The sequence below is a fragment of the Chaetodon trifascialis genome, chromosome 15 (assembly GCF_039877785.1).
Source record: "Chaetodon trifascialis isolate fChaTrf1 chromosome 15, fChaTrf1.hap1, whole genome shotgun sequence".
NCBI classification, from domain to species: domain Eukaryota; kingdom Metazoa; phylum Chordata; class Actinopteri; order Chaetodontiformes; family Chaetodontidae; genus Chaetodon; species Chaetodon trifascialis.
In genome coordinates, this window is record NC_092070.1 from 23,026,807 (window position 1) to 23,045,829 (window position 19,023).

General features: G+C 48.1%; 1 protein-coding gene across 1 annotated transcript in view; it reads left to right on the forward strand.

Moving 5' to 3' along the window:
* Positions 1-18,612, forward strand: part of lrrc4ba (leucine rich repeat containing 4Ba) — a 32,767-nt gene extending 14,155 nt beyond the window's left edge. Inside the window, exons 2-4 of the mRNA XM_070981482.1 lie at positions 5,155-5,694; positions 8,285-13,884; positions 13,921-18,612. Coding sequence (XP_070837583.1) covers positions 5,449-5,694; positions 8,285-10,249 — 2,211 coding nt within the window. The 5' untranslated portion in view covers positions 5,155-5,448 and the 3' untranslated portion in view covers positions 10,250-13,884; positions 13,921-18,612. The remainder of the gene's footprint in view (positions 1-5,154; positions 5,695-8,284; positions 13,885-13,920) is intronic.
* Positions 18,613-19,023: the final 411 nt, after the last annotated feature.

Sequence of the window (19,023 nt, forward strand, 5' to 3'; positions counted from 1 at the left end):
AACCTTTAGAGGCTGACATAAATCTTTATGAGATAAAACTCACAGGATACACCATCGCAGTAGCGTAAGAAACAGGAACATGGGGGTCTTTTAACCTCTTCAACTCCACAGAGCCTCCGGCGGGGCGAGCATACCGGGCAATCGAGCGTCGCTCACATGCACAAAACTTCATTTTAAATTCCTGTCAAGATCCTGAAGACATCCAACACGTCAGGCTGAGTTACAGGAAAGCACAGCGCGCGTGAACTGGGACATGTGGAATTTTACATTGACAGAATCGCTCATCTTTAAGAAATGCTCTGGATTTTCAATTTTTCATACAACATATACAGAATACTGTATGTGTAATGTTGTCTAACAGTGTGGGAAAATGTTTTATTTAACTTTGAAGCTACTCTTTGAAGCTCGAGGGAAATCTAAGAGGAAGACTGGGAACATTCTGGGCTGACGATTAAAGCGGGAAAAAGCATGAATTAAACTTTTTCTTAAAGGACAAGACCAGTCATTTTGCTGGTTTTAGCTCCTCCGCGACCAGGTTTTAAACTTAACATCCCAGCTAACCCTTTACAAGCCGCATTTCTATGTTTTCTAAATTTGACTGTTCCAAGAATTCTTTGTTTTCCATTTATTTATACTCCCCGTCAGCCGTGCTTGCTTCCATCGCATCGAGCATCGATTCTGCATTCATTTTCACGTTGCTGTTCAGAGGTGGGAGGTCAAGCAGTGCAGACTTTTCAAATCAATCTGAGCTCAAATTGCATTGCAAATCAATGATAATGTAACCGGCTGCATGGATGCAGACTTGATGTCCGCTGTGATGGAGTGCGCAACGTGAGTTTTCCTCCGATAACTGATTCTCAGACTGAACAGAAATGACTGAAAAGGGGAAAAGTCATCTAAACAGTCTTCACAGATTCTGGATTCTTCAGGGTTGGTGTTTTTCTGGAGTTTTCTGGTCGTTTTCTTTCCCCCGTCAGCAGGTGAATGAAAACAGCCTTCTGGTGCCAAACATGCGTCACTCTGCACAGCGAGGCTCAAGCGTCCAAATGCAGGGACAATTAGCAAAACACCATTTTTGAGCGAGGAGGCACTTTAAAGCTTTTAAAAACACTATTTAATTATTTAAGTTTCAGCCCCTAACTGACGTGTATTACTTTCCAGCAGCTGTAGTAATTATAACAGGAGCCAAAGAGGAAGTCAGGTGACGGCATCACAGAGGGAAGCAGCATCCCAAACCATGACCAGCCATCTTTAAGGGCAAACTGTGCATGTTGTTGTTTAGTCCAGAGGATTTGTTGTGTAGGTAAAGTCCTTTAATTTGTATTAATTTCTTTTTGCTCCACAGAATTTCAGTTTACTTATCTTTGTGCTGCTAAATCACAGGAAGCAAGCCCCTGACCTTTGCTCTGGTGATTTATGGCTGCTTGTCATTTGGCCAAAATTAAAGCAAGCGCTCTTTCACCGTAAATCCTTCCAGATCACAGCATCATCATCATCATCGTTGTCGTCTTCGGCCTCGTCTGCTGTAATCCAGCCTCGTGGTTTCGGGACTGTCGGTGTCATGCACGCTCATGTTTGCTCCGTGCTGTTTGTATAGGAGTGTGTATAGGGTGCTAATGAGGGAGGAGGAGGCGGAGGAGAGGGGTGGATGTGGACTTGGTGGGATACAGCTGGACGGAGTGGGAGACTGTGGTGAATAGGTAACCATGGTAACTCTGTTGGCTAAGATTTGAATGCAGAGAGAGCGAGCGAGAGGGGGAAAGGAAGCTGCAGTGTGTGTGTGTGTGTGTGTGTGTGTGTGTGTGTGTGTGTGTGTGTGTGTGTGTGTGTGTGTGTATTTGTGTGTGAGGGGGGTTAAGGGTTAATATGCATCATTGTAGCAGGTTAATCTTTCATCAAACTGCGAGGTCAATGCAGCGTTTACCCCCGCCACTGGACACCACCGTGAGGAGGGGGTGGAGGTCCAGGAAATAAGTAGTAGTAAGGCCGCCGGGGGGGAGGGGGGTGAATGAGTTTGCAAAAGAGAAGAAGAGAGTTTGTACTTTTACAGAAGGAGGTGAGAGATGGGTGTAGATATCAGGGGAGATGGATAGAGGAAGGAGGATGAGGAGGAAGAGTTACAGGTAGAGACTATAGAAACATGTGGGTAGTGACAGCAGCGAGGCAGAATACAATCAAGCAGCCTCTAACCAGCTGTCAGCTCCAACTAGTCTCAGTCTCCTCCATGGACTCCCGCTCACCGCCACCTCCTCCTCCTCCTCCTCCCAGCACCTCAGCTACCATCTTAACCTCAGCCTCCACCGGCTCTCCTCTCCCTCTGTTTTACTGCACCTTTTCCGCTCAGCTCAGGTACCTGAAATAGCTCTGGCACTCAGTTCTCGCTGGCAAGCAAAAAGAAAAGGTGGCTGGAAATTAAGACACATAAAAAAGGTGAGAGGCGCTCCAAAAATAACACTCGAGTGCCTCCTCATCCGCGGCGCCGCCACCGCTGCGCGCCGGGATGCGGATGCGGAGCAGTTGCGGGGCGGCGTGAGCCGGCGTCCCCGGTGACCGAGCGTCGCTGCCCGGCGCTGCGGCTGCAGTTGCTGCAGCTGCCGTCGCACCGTCGCCGGTGCCCTGCCGAGCCTGACCAAAGATGCTGCTGCCGATATGATTTATCATAGCGTCCTTGTGTGTGTTTTAATGTCATTGAACCACTGCATACGCGTTATTGATCAAGCTCGCCCCCACCCGTCCACCCTCTCCTCTCTGCCTCTCTGCGTCTCCACCTGTTTCATATTCATCCCTCCGTATTGTCTCTTGCCTCCATCCCTCCGTCGCTCTCTGTTTTATATGCGTCTCTGTGTTGTCACCCCCCCCCCTCCATCTCTGTCTGTTTTATATTCATCTCTCTATTGAGCCTCCCCTCCTTCCTCCCTTTCTCCCTCACTCTCTCTCACTGAGCGAGAGATTATTAATATTAATGTGCCTCTTCTTCTTTTCCCTCTTCCACTTTTTTTTTTATCTTTCTTTTACTACTGATCTCTTTTCTGCTCTTTCCACTATTTATACCTCTCTCTGGGTCTTTATCCCTCATCATCGCTTTCACTCAACCTTCCCTCCATCTGTCTCCATCTCTCTCTCTCTCTCTCTCTCTCTCTCTCTCTCTCTCTCTCTCTCTCTCTCTCTCTCTCTCTCTCTCCGCTCTCTGCAGCTGTTCAGTATTCATCTATTACTGTAGTGTTGATAATTCCCTTCTTTGCCTGCAGCCATACAGTCATCTATCAGATTAATAATCCTTCTCCCCTTCTCATTCTCTGCCCCCCCACCCCCACCCCACCCCCCCGTCTCCTTTCTTACTGTGCCAAGTGAGGATGCTCGGCGTGTCAAATGAGTTTGCGTGTCAAAGTCTCATCATTACAACCATCATCATTAATAACCACATCTAGATTGCTGGACGCCCTTATTAAGGTTATTCAGGTCTGAATAACCTGCAGGAGGGAGGCGAGGCTCTGTGGCTCTCCAGGCTGGTGGAGCCTGACTCAAGCTGGTCATCTATTAGCGTTAATGTAGACTGCGCCATTCGCCACCATTCTCCAGCCCCTGGAGCATGCCACGCTGTGCTCGTGCAGGAATGGAATTAACATTTCAGTCCCACCGCCGCTGCAAGAAGTGTCTCAGCTTCCTGGATTGTTTTTAAGGCCTTTTTAAGGAGACTCGCTTTGATGAGAGTTTACTGGAAGCCGCTAAGAATCGCAGGATCAAACATCGATATATCTTTGTCGTATTAACTGTTATACCTTGGTGTAATTGGCTTTTAACAAATGAGACCATCGCTGGAAGCCGCTATCTCGCACCAGCGGTGTTATTAATGCTTCTCAAAGTGAAGACCACCTGTCCCATGAAGCCTGTTGCTTCCTCTCGCAGCGTAGATGCCGCTTTGTTCGCCGAAGAGGCCGTTTGAAGGGATTTTCCATCATCTCCCTGATAAGTTTTATCTTAATTTGCACCGGGTGTGGATTCTCCGTAAAATCCAACATTGTCTCAGGCTTTGTAAACACAGAGTCGCAGTATTTGAGCCGTGAGTTTTAGCTTTTGATTAATGCAGACTATAGTTTGTCTGAAGGCTCGACAGTCGGGCCTTTTAGCTCCATTTGTAGTGACTGCATTGATTATAAGTTGTACAAAGTATGTGCAATATTATTCTGTACATATCTTATGTCCTTTACCTCCTAAAAACCTAATTAGTGCTAAAATGATTAGCCAATTATCTAACAGACAATTAATCTACGACTGTTTAAACAATGAATTAATCGTTTGAGTCATTTGGGTGAAAATGTTGAGAACATGAATTGTCAAAGCCTCACAAATTTGATAGCTTGCTGTTTATTTAACTCCTGTCATGTTATTACGTTTACTTTTAAAAGTGAATTTGTTTGGAAAATGTGATTATTAATAAACTTTTTATTGAGTGCAAGCAATGGAAATCAGCTCGTGCTCGCTGTCAACACTGACATTAGATTTGCTGAATAGTTTGTTTGCAGCTGTTAAATGAAGCTAACGTGGCTGCTGATAGCTTGCATGCACTCATGGCTCATTCACCTGTCTGAACTCTGAAGGTGTGCACAGATCACTTTTCTCCAGCCTTAACCTGACGTGCAGACTGTCCTTTCTGAGCTGCTCTGCAGGAGTCTCCTCATATCTGGGCTGATTCGGTGTGATTGCATGTGATGGCGCTCATTTGTTTACAGCAGTACCAATTTTTTAAAAATGTATGCATTTCTGATTAATTCATGTTTGCATGCTTAACGCAGTCCTGCAAAGACAGAAATACCTTGTTGGCCTACTTTTGATTGCCTGTTTCCATATTTCCGCACCACCTCCTCGAACTGTTAATTACAGAAATCGGCTTCCACCTGCCCTCGGTGTAAGGATTTGATTTCTGACAAAATGTCTGCTCGGGGATTATGTGGGATTTGATATGAGCAGTGACACAGAAGTTCTAATGCTTCTCAAAGATTTTTTTGACAGTCCCTCCCATGATAAGCTATACTGTAGATGTCTACCTCTTATTTGTTCTTTTCATTCTCTGTTGGTGAAAACACGAAGCGCAGTCTGTGTTCTGTCTTTAATATTTGCTCTCTCTTTGTCTCCCTCTCTTTTGTTCTTCCACAGTAACTCCTGGGTTCTTCTCACTTCACAAAAAGCCTCAGTCAAATCCCCAGACAACAGGAGGAAAAAAGAGGGAATAACATCTGTTTATCTGCATATTTCTATGTTCAAAAAACAAGAGGAGAAAGCACAGAGATCGACAGAGGACAGGAAACATCTCAGAGGATGCAGAATTAGAAAGAACAAATTGCCACTGGAGGACCAAAGGGAAAACAAACCTTTTCTCGCAGATCCACCAGCGTGGAGTCACCTCACCTGTACCTTCGGATTAAAGAGCAGGGTCATGTCCCAGTTGCCATGCGCATCGCCACGCTGACCTGCCTTCCCGGCCCTTCCCCCTTCCTCTTTCTATTGGCCCAGCTGCTACTGCGGCTCCTCCTCCCTGGGCCGGAGTTGGTGGGAGCCGCCTCCTCCTGCCCCTCCCTCTGCACCTGCTCCAACCAGGCCAGCCGAGTCATCTGCACCAGGCAAAACCTGGAGGAGGTGCCCGAAAGCATATCAGTCAACACGCGATACCTCAACCTGCAGGAGAACTCGATACAGGTAAATATTGGCTGGAGGAAGACGCTCATCGGGTCGAATCTCGTCACGTCAGTGTTGATTTGTGTCGTGCATTTCATGCAGGATGCTTCGCAGGGAAATTCATATCACATGATAAAACGTTCTGTACATAAATATGACAGAGACGCATAGGATGATATCTTTTAATGTCCCACAAAATATTCATGCTGAGGTCAAAACACACGTTTTATCATTTTTATTCATTTTTTTTAGCACATAGTCTACTGACCTTAATGCAGTTCATTCACTGTAATAGCTGCTATAGTTATTGATAGAAGAGACGAATCCTGTGTACGAATCCTGTTTTTTTCGCCCGCAGTCAGACAGAACATTTGGTTTTGTGGCCACTTGTGGACGTCAGGATTAACTTGTTGATACAGGTCGTCCTCTGGAAACTTCCAAGAAAAGACAGAACCATAAGCGGCAGTAATGGTAGAAAAAGGCACTTAAGCCTCTGCTGAACTGAGGGAATATTTTATGAATTGAAAGCAAGGCATATTTCCGCGACACCGTGCTGCCTTTTGTATGCATTACCAATTTATCTAGAGTCCCTCGACAGAGTATTGTGGCTTTACAGCTGCGAGGGAAGATCATTTAACCACAGACAATCGATACAAAGCACATGAGTCTCTACATTTCTAAACAGAGTGGGTTGATTTTGCTCTTTGCACCAGCATTTGAAGCCATTTGATCCCTGCTCATGTTATGGACAGCGCTTTGTTCTTCCCTGATGTTAAATGCATTTCCATTACATCTTATCTGCTCTAATGAAAAACAAGTGTCCTAAACATTGTGATAATTGTCCAGTGCATCTCCCATCGTGTAAAACTGTACGTTAGACGGAGCAGTCTGATATCTCTATTCCTCTGAGGAAACATCTTATTAGCCATTATGTGACGTTAACGGGGCATAAATGGGACATCACGCCACATGATTTGGTACGTGAGGTTTTCAGAGATGCAGTTCACATGAAAGAAAATTAAAGAAATCAAAACAATATCCGTTGCGTTTCGTTTTTAGCCTACAAATTCCGATTCGGTTTGTTGTATCCTGCAGCCCCACTTGAAATGATTAAAAATCTAAAAATGTTTTAACACCTGAAGGCATCCTAGATTCTCTGGCTTATTTTTTCCTTCACTGAGTACCCTGAGAGTAAAGCCTTGACAGCTCCCACCCCCTCTTAACATCCCCACCCCTCCCTCCCTCGCTCCCTCGCTCCCCCCTCGTTGCCTACCTCCCCTCCCACTCCTGCTCTACATACAGAAGAGGCAATGGCCCGACTCCAGGAGCCTCTGTGTGTTTCGCAGAGGGCTTTGGCCACACATATCTCAAACAATCAGAGATTTAAGGGGCTTTTAGTGGCGCTCGCTAGCCGTGTGCCTTTGACTTCCTGCCAGTTGATCTCCAGCTGGATGGCACCGGTGCTAGCGTGTGCTGTCCGGCACCTTTGGCATCCATGTTTTTCAGAACCACGTCTTCCTGCAGACAAACATCTCCTCTGGTTGATCATTTGTAAAACAGATTTTTAAAAAAGTGTCACACGGAACATTTGTGATGACACTTCATGTGAATAGTCCAACATTGATAATCATCTTATTATCAAGGGATTGAAATGTGTGAGCCGAAAGCGCCCCGAGTCTCACTGGAACAACAGTGTGAAAAGCTCTTGAGCGTCTGGAGCAGGCGCTGAAATAAGGTCAGGGTTAGGACTGGCTTTACAGGACGTTTACCACAGAGCTTAGACATGTAATGACAAGTTGAACACCTGCTTTTTGTCTTGATAGTCATATAAATATAAGGACAACAAATTAGATGTGATCATTTTTTGCCATTTTTCACCATCAGTGCCCCACAGGTTGTGCCACGGCACCATGGTCAGACAGTATGGAGTCATTAGCAGGTCAACCTTTTTTAGTGGATCAGCACACTCGCTGTAAGTCTTAGTCCATCAATAACACAGAAGCATGGAGGCCAGGGTGGCCCTGCAGCCAGCACAGAGTCCTGGAGACACACTTGTTTAACTGGCTCGTGTCACTGTCAGCAGCAGTCTGTCTGAAAAGCCCACCGTCCCCTGTGAACAGCTGCAATGGTCACTGCAGGATCAGCTGTTTCTGTTGAGACATGAACTCTTTATGTTTGATTGGTTTGTTTATTTAAACGTGTTTATCTCTATGTGTGTCTTTGAATCACTCACAGTGCTTTAGGTTTGTATTGTTATTCTGTAAACATCTCTAAATTTAAAAAATGAAATGTCAGTATTTGAGCTGCATGTCTAAAGGTTTTATGTCATTTAATGTTCTATGATGAGTCAAAACAGAGTAACTTGTGCTTTTAGGAAGGTTTATACTGTATGTGATCCTTAAAAGTCACAACATGTTAAAATAAATATTTTGTACAGTACTCTGTCATTAAACCTAGCTCAACTTCAAAGTCCACTTTATGCTATCCAAATCCTACCATTGTCAAATTTTACCACATGAATCTCAGTAACAAACACTTTAACATCTGCTTTTAATCCACATTAACGATTCCAGGTGTTGTTCAGTAACTGCATCACTGTCTGTCCCTCCAGGTTATCAAGTCAGACACTTTCAAGCACTTGAGGCACCTCGAGATCCTCCAGCTCTCCAAGAATCAGATCCGTCAGATTGAAGTCGGAGCATTCAATGGCCTCCCCAACCTCAACACGCTGGAGCTCTTCGACAACCGCCTCACACTGGTGCCATCACATGCCTTCGAGTACCTCAGCAAGCTGCGAGAGCTGTGGCTGCGCAACAACCCCATTGAGACTCTGCCAGGCTATGCCTTCCACCGAGTGCCCTCGCTACGGCGCCTGGACCTGGGTGAGCTCAAGAAGCTGGATTTCATCTCTGACGCAGCCTTTGTCGGCCTCATCAACCTACGATACCTGAACCTAGGCATGTGTGGGCTGAAGGACATTCCCAAACTGACGGCCCTTGTGCGTTTGGAGGAGCTGGAGCTGTCAGGGAACCGGCTGGAAATCATCCGGCCCGGTTCCTTCCAGGGCTTGGTGTCTCTCCGCAAGCTGTGGCTGATGCACTCGCAGGTGTCCGTCATTGAGCGTAACGCCTTCGACGACCTGAAAAACCTGGAGGAGCTTAACCTTTCCCATAACTCCCTGCACTCCTTGCCCCACGACCTCTTCACACCTCTACACCAGCTGGAGAGGGTCCACCTCAACCACAACCCCTGGATCTGCAACTGTGATGTGCTGTGGCTTAGTTGGTGGTTGAAGGAGACGGTGCCCAGCAACACCACCTGCTGCGCCCGCTGCCATGCTCCCCCCTTCTTAAAGGGCAAGTACATTGGAGAGCTTGACCAGAGCCACTTCACTTGCTATGCGCCTGTCATTGTGGAGCCACCTACAGACCTGAATGTCACTGAGGGTATGGCTGCAGAGCTCAAGTGTCGCACAAGCACCTCCACGACATCTGTCAACTGGATCACCCCTAATGGCACTTTAATGACCCATGGCTCCTACCGGGTGCGGATATCCGTCCTGCATGATGGCACGCTCAACTTCACAAATGTCACTCTGCGAGACACGGGCCAGTACACCTGCATGGTCACCAATGCTGCTGGCAATACCACGGCAACTGCTGTCCTCAATGTGACGGCTGCTGATGCCAGTGTCAATTACACCTACTTCACAACAGTCACCGTGGAGACAGTGGAGACGCCAGGAGACGAAGACTCTGCGTTAGTAGCCATCAATGAGACCTTCATCCGTGTTCCCCCTGGCCCCACTCCCTCGGGCCACATGTGGCCAGAGGGCGTTTCCACCACAGCCTCCTCTCTGTCAGCCGGCTGGTCCTCCTCCTCTCCTCGGGCCACCCGGCCCACCTTCACTGTGCCCATCACTGAGCCGGGCTTCTCAGGCCTGGATGATGTGATGAAGACCACCAAGATCATCATCGGCTGCTTCGTAGCCATTACCTTCATGGCAGCGGTGATGCTGGTGGTGTTCTACAAGCTGAGGAAGCAGCACCAGCTGCACAAACACCACGGTCCTGCACGTGCCATCGAGATAATCAATGTGGAGGATGAGCTGGGGGCCGGTGCCAGTGGTCGGGGCAGCGGCATCTCAGGAGGCTCGACCATGACACAGACCGGAAGCAGTGGAATAGGAGGGGGCCAGAGCCTCAGGCTGCACCACCCAGAAATCGTCAACCTGCCGAACCTGGCTCGATCGGAGCACCTCAACCACTACTACAAAACTCATCACTTCAACAACAACATGATGGGCCTGGGCATGGGCACGGGTCCAGGTGTGGGCCTCAACAACAACAACAACCCCTCGCCTTGCTCTCAGTCCCAGAACACGTCCATATCCTGTTCCCAGGTTCCAACCACCACCAGTGGGGGAACGCCCACAGGTGGTACCCTGCCCTCTCCGGTGCCCCTGCCCCAGTTGGGTCTCCACAGTTCATTGAAAGGCCTTATGGGGAAAAGCCAGAACGAGCCCCTGCTTTTTAAGAGCGGGTCCAAGGAAAATGTGCAAGAGACTCAAATTTGAGTAAAAGTGAGAGTAGAAGTAAGAGGTAAGAGAGACGAGATGCTAGATAGAGACAGTGAGACGGAAAGAGCCTGTGAGACCGAGTATATGAGACTGATTGTAGCCTACTGTCCTCGTGGACAGATTCCAGAAAAGATTATATTTCACATAGTCGCTGCTTTGTGTTGTCAATCTGTTGACAGAGAGAAGCAGATAGGAAGATGAGAGGAGACAGAGTACAATGTCTGATCAGCACTAGTCCCACCAACAGCATCTGCGCATACTTTCAAACTAAATCAGACACAAACAAATACGACGTAAACGGCAAACATCGCAGTCATTCCGTTACCTGTGCACCCTGCTACAGTCTGCCAAAGTCCAACATCACGCCAACTCCTTTCATTTGCACCCACAGTCACAGCGGGAAGCTGCGAGTAATACACATCTGCGACGAGCCTCTCTGGGTTTTATACAGATCGCTTCGTATATTTCCAGACACATTCAGTGTATATATTTGGAGGGAGACATAATATTGGCCATTGAACATGTTGTCAGATTAGTGTTTGGCAGAGACACTGAATAGCAAACAATGGCTTGGGTGAGCGCTACGGTCCCAGGTTTCCAGGAAGCACTAAAACAAAACAGAGAAAGCAGAATTGGAGCAGCGCAGCGATTCTGTCCAGGACACACGTATCAGACTAGTACTTAGTAGGAGGCAGAACAGCAGCGATTGTTTTTTCAGAGTGGTTTCACTCTCACTTTCTCACCTTTTTCCCGTTTACACCTGACTGGCTACTGTCTCTGACGGAGGAGAGACACAGCGATCCCGTGCCCTAAAGGACAATGAGAGATATAAAAAGGACTGAAAGTACATATTATATATACCGTAAATATATTTTCATTCAAAGAAATAAATTATAAAGAATCTTTATCAAGCTTCTGACTGAAAACTACAACGTCTGAAGAATATATTAAAAAAAAATAAAAAACACGAGCAGCTGTTGTAGTGGCCCTCCCTTACGACTTTTCCGAACCCGGAGCAAGATGGCCGCCTCGACTGTGCTGCAGAGGGACGCGTGGGAGGGCGGCGTCCGTCGAGACGGAGCTAAAACAAAAAGCTGGCAAAGTGTTTGAGTGAATTTATTTTGGTCTTGACTTTTTTGTAGCCACTCAAAGTGTTTCCTCTCCTGTCGCACTCACATAAACAGGGTCATTGGAGGAGGGAGGTCTTCACGCTCTGCTGCGAAAATACGACTTTGGTACACAGCATAGCTACAGTTTTAATAATAATGATCAGAATGGTAGTAATGATAACAAGCTTTAGCTTTATTTGTCATTTAATGATTAACACGTTAAATGATAAACAATGTGTTACAACGTTTACTGTACATATTCCTAAAAAGCCGCACATGCTAGTTTAGCATGCTGTCGAAAAACCAACTCTAGATTCGCTCAACATTCGGTGAAGATCAGCCACAGTGATGATATGACGTTATTGTTATTACGTTATCATTATTAGCATTCACATGACTATTATTATTACTACTTGTGCCTACAGATAGCTGAGAAGTACATTTTTCTTTCATTTGTATATGACACTGAAGTTGTTTTATGACTGATCCTGTCGGACTCGGCTAATGAACGGCAGCGGGACGGACTCAGCGTGCCGCCGAGTGAACTCCACATGCATCAGCAGGAAATAACCCGGCCCTCAAAATGGCTTCCTCAGTCCAGCCCTCACTGACTCGTCTGCTCTGATGTCTCAAGCAGTCAGGACCCCTCATGTTATCACGCATTAAAGACAGGACACGGACCTTTGATGAAGACTGCTCCTTTGCAGGGGATTATTTCACAACTGTATCTCAGTGTTATCGTGTATGAGTGGATTTCATGGCAGCAGGGAGCTAAACGGACGACAGGCATTGCCGAGCATTTTTAAAGGTAAGCAAAGCTTGTTGAGTGGAGGAGGAGGTAACATGCAGTACCGTATACAGTGGTGGGTGAATTTTTTTCTAAAGAAAAGGACAATTAAGTGAAAAAATATAGAAGCTTATAGATCTCTTTTAAAAAACAAAATTATTATGATAAGTGTTTTTCATTTTGGGTTTTTATCTAGTTTGATTATTTTCTGTTTTTTTAAATCAAGTGTTATCTTTATTGTAATATTGTTATTGTTATTATAATTAGCTAATTACACTGGTTATAATTATGAGAGCTGTTCTGTTAGCAGAGGTCACTTTGAAAATTAAAAAAACCTGGCACATAAAATGGCAGTTGAAGTCTGTGAAATTTGGTGGCTACTTTTTGTTTGTTTGTTTGTTTGTTTGTTTGTTTGTTTGTTTGTTTTGTTTCCTTTTTTGTTCTAATCAACTTTAACTGTGGTCTCACTGTTCGTGTCCCTCGGCTCTGCCTGAGATCAGACGTGGCGGATGTGAAATGCTCAGCGCTGGCTCTTTTTTCTGCACAGGGGGACAGGAAAGGCCCCGCTCGGCTTTACGAGCTCCCTCACTCGCTCTGTGCTTTCCTGAATGTCATCGCAATCACGGCGCTCCCAGTGCGATTGCGCTATGTCAACACCCCGTTGCCATGACTACACACTCGGACAAACGCGCCAAACGGCGTCGCCGTCGGCGCCTCGCGGCCCCCCCGTCGCCCCTTGTCAGTCATGTCCCTTTTAGGCGCCATATCTCGACCGGCCGGCCAGCGTTCCTTCAATGGTAGCAAATCAACCTGAGCATTGTACCCACGTCCTCGCATAAAGCCCCCCCTCCACCCCCCCCACCCTCAGCATCCTGCCATCAGGTTTCCCTGGCAACTGTTGCCGCTGCGACAGCCCTTATCGCGGCGTCTTGATTTGGGTTTCCAATGCTGAACAGACGGGAGCAGACGGTATAGAATCTCCTCCGTGTGTGCACGCGCCTCCATCTTTAAGATGTTCTCCTCGTTTCCTCGTTAATGCGTCTGATTTGTTTACACCAGCAGCTGTATGTCTCACACTCCTGACTTCCTGTCAGTGAATCGTGCAGTTTACTCGCCACTCTCCCCTCTGCGTTTCATCTGCATGGCGCTCACACCACCGCTAAACGCGCTCATGCACCCTACACTTGCGACTAACGCTCATACCCTGCATCAGTCATTAACATATTCCTTTCCTTGCACAAGGGATCCACATTCCCCTCACAGGTTATTTACATATTCATTTTGCCTCTGTGTGCAAATAACGGAGAAATTATCATGTGGGCACGCTTGTGGGTATGAGTGTGGTCGGTGTGTGTTTTCAGTGGCTCAAAGCGAGGACTGTTACAAAGCTATTTCCCGCTAATTCCTGGGATTCTGCGCCTCCCATCGCCTGTAGTAGCCCGTCACTTTGGAAAGCATTGTGTAGCCCCTATAGCTCCCGTGAAGTGGCACAAACCAGAGGCCATGTTATTGAGGCTCGGTGTGAGAGAGAGCGGCGGCTGAGCTGGAGACACAAAGTCACAGTGCTGCAGTGTCTGAGTCACAGAGCACCCAACACACTCCCAACACTCTAATGGAAATGCTGTGTTTACTGTGCAGGAAGGGACCCGCTCGTTCACCCATTCAGGGAAGAGGTGAAAAACACCAGAATATGGGTGTGTGTGTGTGTGTGTGTGTGTGTGTGTGTGTGTGTGTGTGTGTGTGTGTGTGTGTGTGTTTGTGTGTGTGTGCAGCTCTGGATTATAAAATGCCTGTTGTACTGTTGTATAAGGCAAAGAAATCAGGACATGTGAAGCGGTGCGCTGTTTACGGCGAGAGAGGTTACACCATTGTTGATGCAATACCGCTCAGTGTGTGTGTGTGTGTTTGTGTGCATGTTCAGGTGGGCTTACGCTAGCTAGGTTGTGTAAGGAGGGAAAGAGGGAGGAGGGGCGGTCAGACCTCCATTTTAAATCCCCAGTTCAAACCAGCTCTGTCTGTCTCCCTCTGCTTCGGGCTACTTTTATGATCCTCTCACTGACACTTAAAGCAAAAACAGGATTTTTTTTTGCTCTCTCTCTCTCTCTCTCTCTCTCTCTCTCTCTCTCTCTCTCTCTCTCTCTCTCTCTCTCTCTCTCTCTCTCTCTCAGCCTCTTTTAGCCCTCTTTGTCAATCCTCCACAACAAGTTGAGGGTCAAGGGTCAAGTCTGGTGGCGGCATTCGCTAACCTCGCATCTTTAGCGGGCGCTCACACCCATTTTGTGCCATTTGCTTTAATTGTGTCGCCCTGGCTCAGCCATGTGTGAGTGGAGCACCTGTTGGCGAAGTGATTCTTAATGTGCGTTTTCTGTGGCTGTATTTCTGCTTAATCGCCCTGACGGCGATGTGACTGCTGGACATAATCGTAATGATGCATATGAAACGGTTTTGCAGCTGCCGCCTGATGGTGGCGGAGCTGTGAGTGATCACAGATACGAGGGCAGTCCAGGTTGGGCCTGCCGCTCGCTGTGGCCACGCATGTGCCAGTCCCTGAGGGCGGTGTCGCACACATGTTAACCTCAGCATAACAAGCCCTGTGTGAGCGCCATACTGCTTAATTTCTTTTCTGTCACCCAACCCTTTTAAAAATAGCAGTGAAGCGACAGCAGAGCTCGATGCATTATTGATACACATGGTGTCAATGATGCATGTGCTTAGGCGCCAGTGTTAATTTTCTCCCCGGTGCCAAGGCCAAAAGCATCAAACCGCCGTAATTAATACGCATCGTTATAGCCATTATTTTTCACACAGGCATCAAGACGGTCGGTGAGAGCAGAGCCAAGCGTTGCACCTTGTCTCCTTACATGATGGCTGCTGTGATTCTGTTAAGTGCAGCAGCGTTTTGTGTGCCACTGTGTCAGCGAGGCGCCCCCCCCTACCCGCCCAGCAGCAGCAGCCCCGTCTCGCTGCGCTTCATGTGCCTCTGCTGTGGGATGTTTGGCAGTCGGGGGCTGGTTTCATCACCATCACGCTGGTCCAAGGCCCGATTTGATGGCACCAGTTTTCAGACGCCTGGGTCATTCTGCTCAGTCACATTATGAAAGACTGAAGAGCTCTTTTCTCTTTTTGTCACTGCAGCGTAGCTTCAGCTGGAGCCTGAGACGTGATGTGCACAGACGTTTTTCTGTGTCATCACTGTGAAAACGCTGCCCTGAAGCCACTTATCAAACACACACACAGGCGAGTGCATACGTAAGAACCGCACACACACACACACACGCTGACTGAGTGATTTATTGATTGAGGTGGGGCTTTCTTAAACAATTTGCAGCTGAGTGCAGTGGAGGTTAACACAAGCCGCTCAGCTGCTGCCGCTGGGCTTCAGCGTACGCCTGTTTGCTTTATGTCCTGTGAAGGTGTCCTTAATTTGAGAACGGCCGCAACATTAGCACATGGCTTATTTCCTTGTTGCCTTGGCAACTGTGTCGCTGGTCACAAGATGTCCGTCGTGGTCATCTCGCGACGAGCCGCGTGCAGCGGGAGGGGGCTCGCCGGCGTGCACGGGCTGTGACGTGGGAGTGATGAGCGGCGTCTCGGCCCACATGACTGTCCCCTCTGTGTCGCTCAGCTGTGGGTCAGCGGGCCTGAGAGCTGCAGCTCGGAGGAAAACTGAGAAAAATCCACACAGTCACCCAAAGAGTAAAATGGGACGCGCTCACAGCCCATGTAATTGTAAAGCACCGATTAATGGGAATAGTAAAGCCAGAGCGCTGCTTAACACAGAGCTTCTCATGAATGCTTTATAAAGGAGGATATCAGTGTCGTCGTGTGGAAACCTTGTAACTCCAATTCTGAACATCAGTGGAGTGATTGCATTTTTCTTTTTTCACTGAAAACTCCACAGCCCTCGGTGCTGGTGAAACCCTTTCACAGCTCCATGGGGTAAACTGGAAAAAAAAAAAAAGCGGAAAGTTCAAAAGAAGGCTGTTTTTCTTAGATCCTAAAAAGCTGACATTTGGGGCGATGCGAGGTTTTCACCAGACAGCAGCCGTACCGTGCTTTCAATTACAGATTCGTGTTTTGAGAACAATCTGGGATGTTGCGGCTCGTGTTGGGGTTTGGACGCGGTCCTTGGGAGCCGCCTCGCGCCCTGTGGAGACGCCCCCTCCAGTGTTGTGATGTGTGGACTTGGGGACTCGCGTTGGACTGTCCTGAACCATCCGTGACTATTAAAGGATGTGCTGACCCAGCAGCTGCGCTCCTCTCAGGGGACGGGCTCACAGCTAAGTTTCCAAACGCACACCCCCCCTCGCCATCCACAGCAGCCCCGCTCCTAGATTTACAGTTTATGGGCACCTTGGCCCGGCATCATAATCACACTCTGCTGTGTCTGATGTTTGTTTGAAGCTGGGCGGGGGCCAGAGAGCACATTTCAGCGCTTTGAAGTGTAAATTCAGGTCTGGTTGGAGCACCGTATGGAGGGCCGTGAGGAGATAGCGACAGCCACATGGATATGAGCTGTTGGTTTGATAATGGAGCTGTCTAACCCATATCTGTCTGCTGAGGCGGCAGAGGCCCGGGAGGACGTGAGGTCAAACCCGGACCGGACGTCAGCGGCGGGGGTCACAAGTTGTCTGGGCTCAGAGAGGTGAAGCCAGAGCGGGCATCAGCCCTGACCCAGATAAGCCTCCCCAGCTGAGCTTTGAATCAGACCTGCAACATCTTCCCGGTGAAATAAGTTCTGAAAAATGCAGGAAACAGTTGTAAACAGTCATCAATATGAAATAAACTTTTACTGGAGATATTGATTTTTCTTTACCCTTTTTTGTCTCCACCCACGCATGTCAGCCAGTGAGGCATGCTGCTTTTCTCATTGGTGCTGATTTATTTATCCGGTCTGGCCCTTAATACCCTCATTTCATGTCTGCTCTCATTTCTGCTCCCAGTCTATGTGAAAGCAACCTCACAAGTTATATTTTTACTCCACAAACGGCTACGAGCAACATCCGCCAGCCACGCCAGCAGCCTCCGTTGCGCTCAGACTGCGGCGTTGTAGCCGTGCGGCCTGTCACGCCTGCGCCACGTTCGCCAGGCTCGGCCGGCGGTGGAGCCGCACGGCGGCCTCTGTCGCCTCAGGCCTCAGACCCCACCCTCTGAGCCCAAAGGAAATGGAGTGACAAGGGAGGACAGGGCAGACAGAAATAGAGAAAGAGAGGGGAGAGTGAGATTGAGAAGAAGCGAGGATGACAGCAGGAATGAAAGATGACACTGAGAGGCATCCTGTCACTCCATATCTATGTAGGTTTTAATCTACATGTGTGAGCGTGTTTGCATGTGTGTGCATGAATGTAATATGTCCTGCACACAGAGAGGCCCGGCCCTGTGTGCTCAGTGTGTGTTTGTGTAACATCTGCATGACTGACATAACTATGCATATTTATGCATACGTCCAAGTGGGTTGCGTGCGTACTTGTGTGCACTCCAGTGCGCACGGTATCCGTGTTTGTGTATCTGTGTGCGGCAGAGATAAAGACATGAAGGAGGAAGGGCCGCCGTGGTGCTTATATGTCACGCGGCGCCGGAGGGGAAATGACTCCTCTGTGTCCCCGACCCAGTGAAGGCAGAGGAGGAGCATGGCTGACTTCTCCTGCTCCTCTGCCTTTTTCTCACCCTCTCTTTCAGATATGTAGCTAAAGCCTCAGTCACGGCCTCTCCCGCTCTCTCTGACTCACGCACACACATACTCCAATGCTCGCTCGCTCGCTCGCTCGCTCGCTCACGGGAGCGCGTCTTGCATTATCCCCCTATCCCCCTCTCATGCTACTCATCCCCTTAACTTCCCGTTCCCCTCCTCCGCTCCTCTCTATCTACCTCACGCTCCCTGTTTCACCCCTCCCACCTTCGCCTTCTGCCATTTTTCACCCCCCTGCAGTTAGATGTCAACCTGTGATTCTGTATTAACCCCTTGATCCACGCAAACACACACACACACACACACGCACACACACACACTCTCCCACGCTCTCGTCAGCCCCCTGCACCACTCCGATCCCCTCTCAGGAATACGGAAAACAAACCCAACAACAAACCAAGGCTTCTGATATTTCCTTCCCTCTGTTCAATTAAACATGGCCTCCATCTGCTTCTTTGTTTCACTTCAGCTTCTCTTCTGCAATATTGACTATGGTTGTTCTTGTGATTGTTTCTTAAGACTGTGTTTTAACCTGTTATAACCACAGATGTACGTATTAACACTGGAGGAACATGTCATGGGTGTGTGTGTGTGTGTGTGTGCGCGTGTGTGTGTGTGTGTGGCAGAGAGAGTGTGTATGCGTGGAGGAGGGTGGATTTGTTCTGCTTCAAGGTTCTGTGCCAAATGTTTTTCAGAACGTTCAATCTCTGTTCATGTGCCATACTGAGAAATTTATGAAATAAAAATAACGTTTTTTCACAAAATTCAAAGTGAGATGGGGGTGCTTATTTTTGACTGTAGGTCGATTAACTTAAACCATCAAGACGGAAACGAGTGGAAGTTCATGTGTGCCGAATCACCAGAGCGCAGCAGCAGCTTGTTTGTCTGCAGGTTATTTTGCCTGTGTGTGTGTGTGTGTGTGTGTGTGCGTGCGTGTTCTCCCAGAGAGCCTCCTCTTCCTTCAATCAGCATCAGTTTTTTTTTTTTCTCAGCGTGCCGCAGCAGTGTTGCAGAGTGTGTGTGAGTGTTTCCGAGGCATTGTGTCAGTGTGTTAAAGCTGATTTGACACCGAGGCTGCGGACCGGCTGGCTGCAGGGTGTGTATCGTGACCCGAGCGGATGACCTACGCCTGCGCCCCACGTCTGCCCGTGTGCGTGTGTGTCTTTGTGTTCACGTGGGTGCGTGT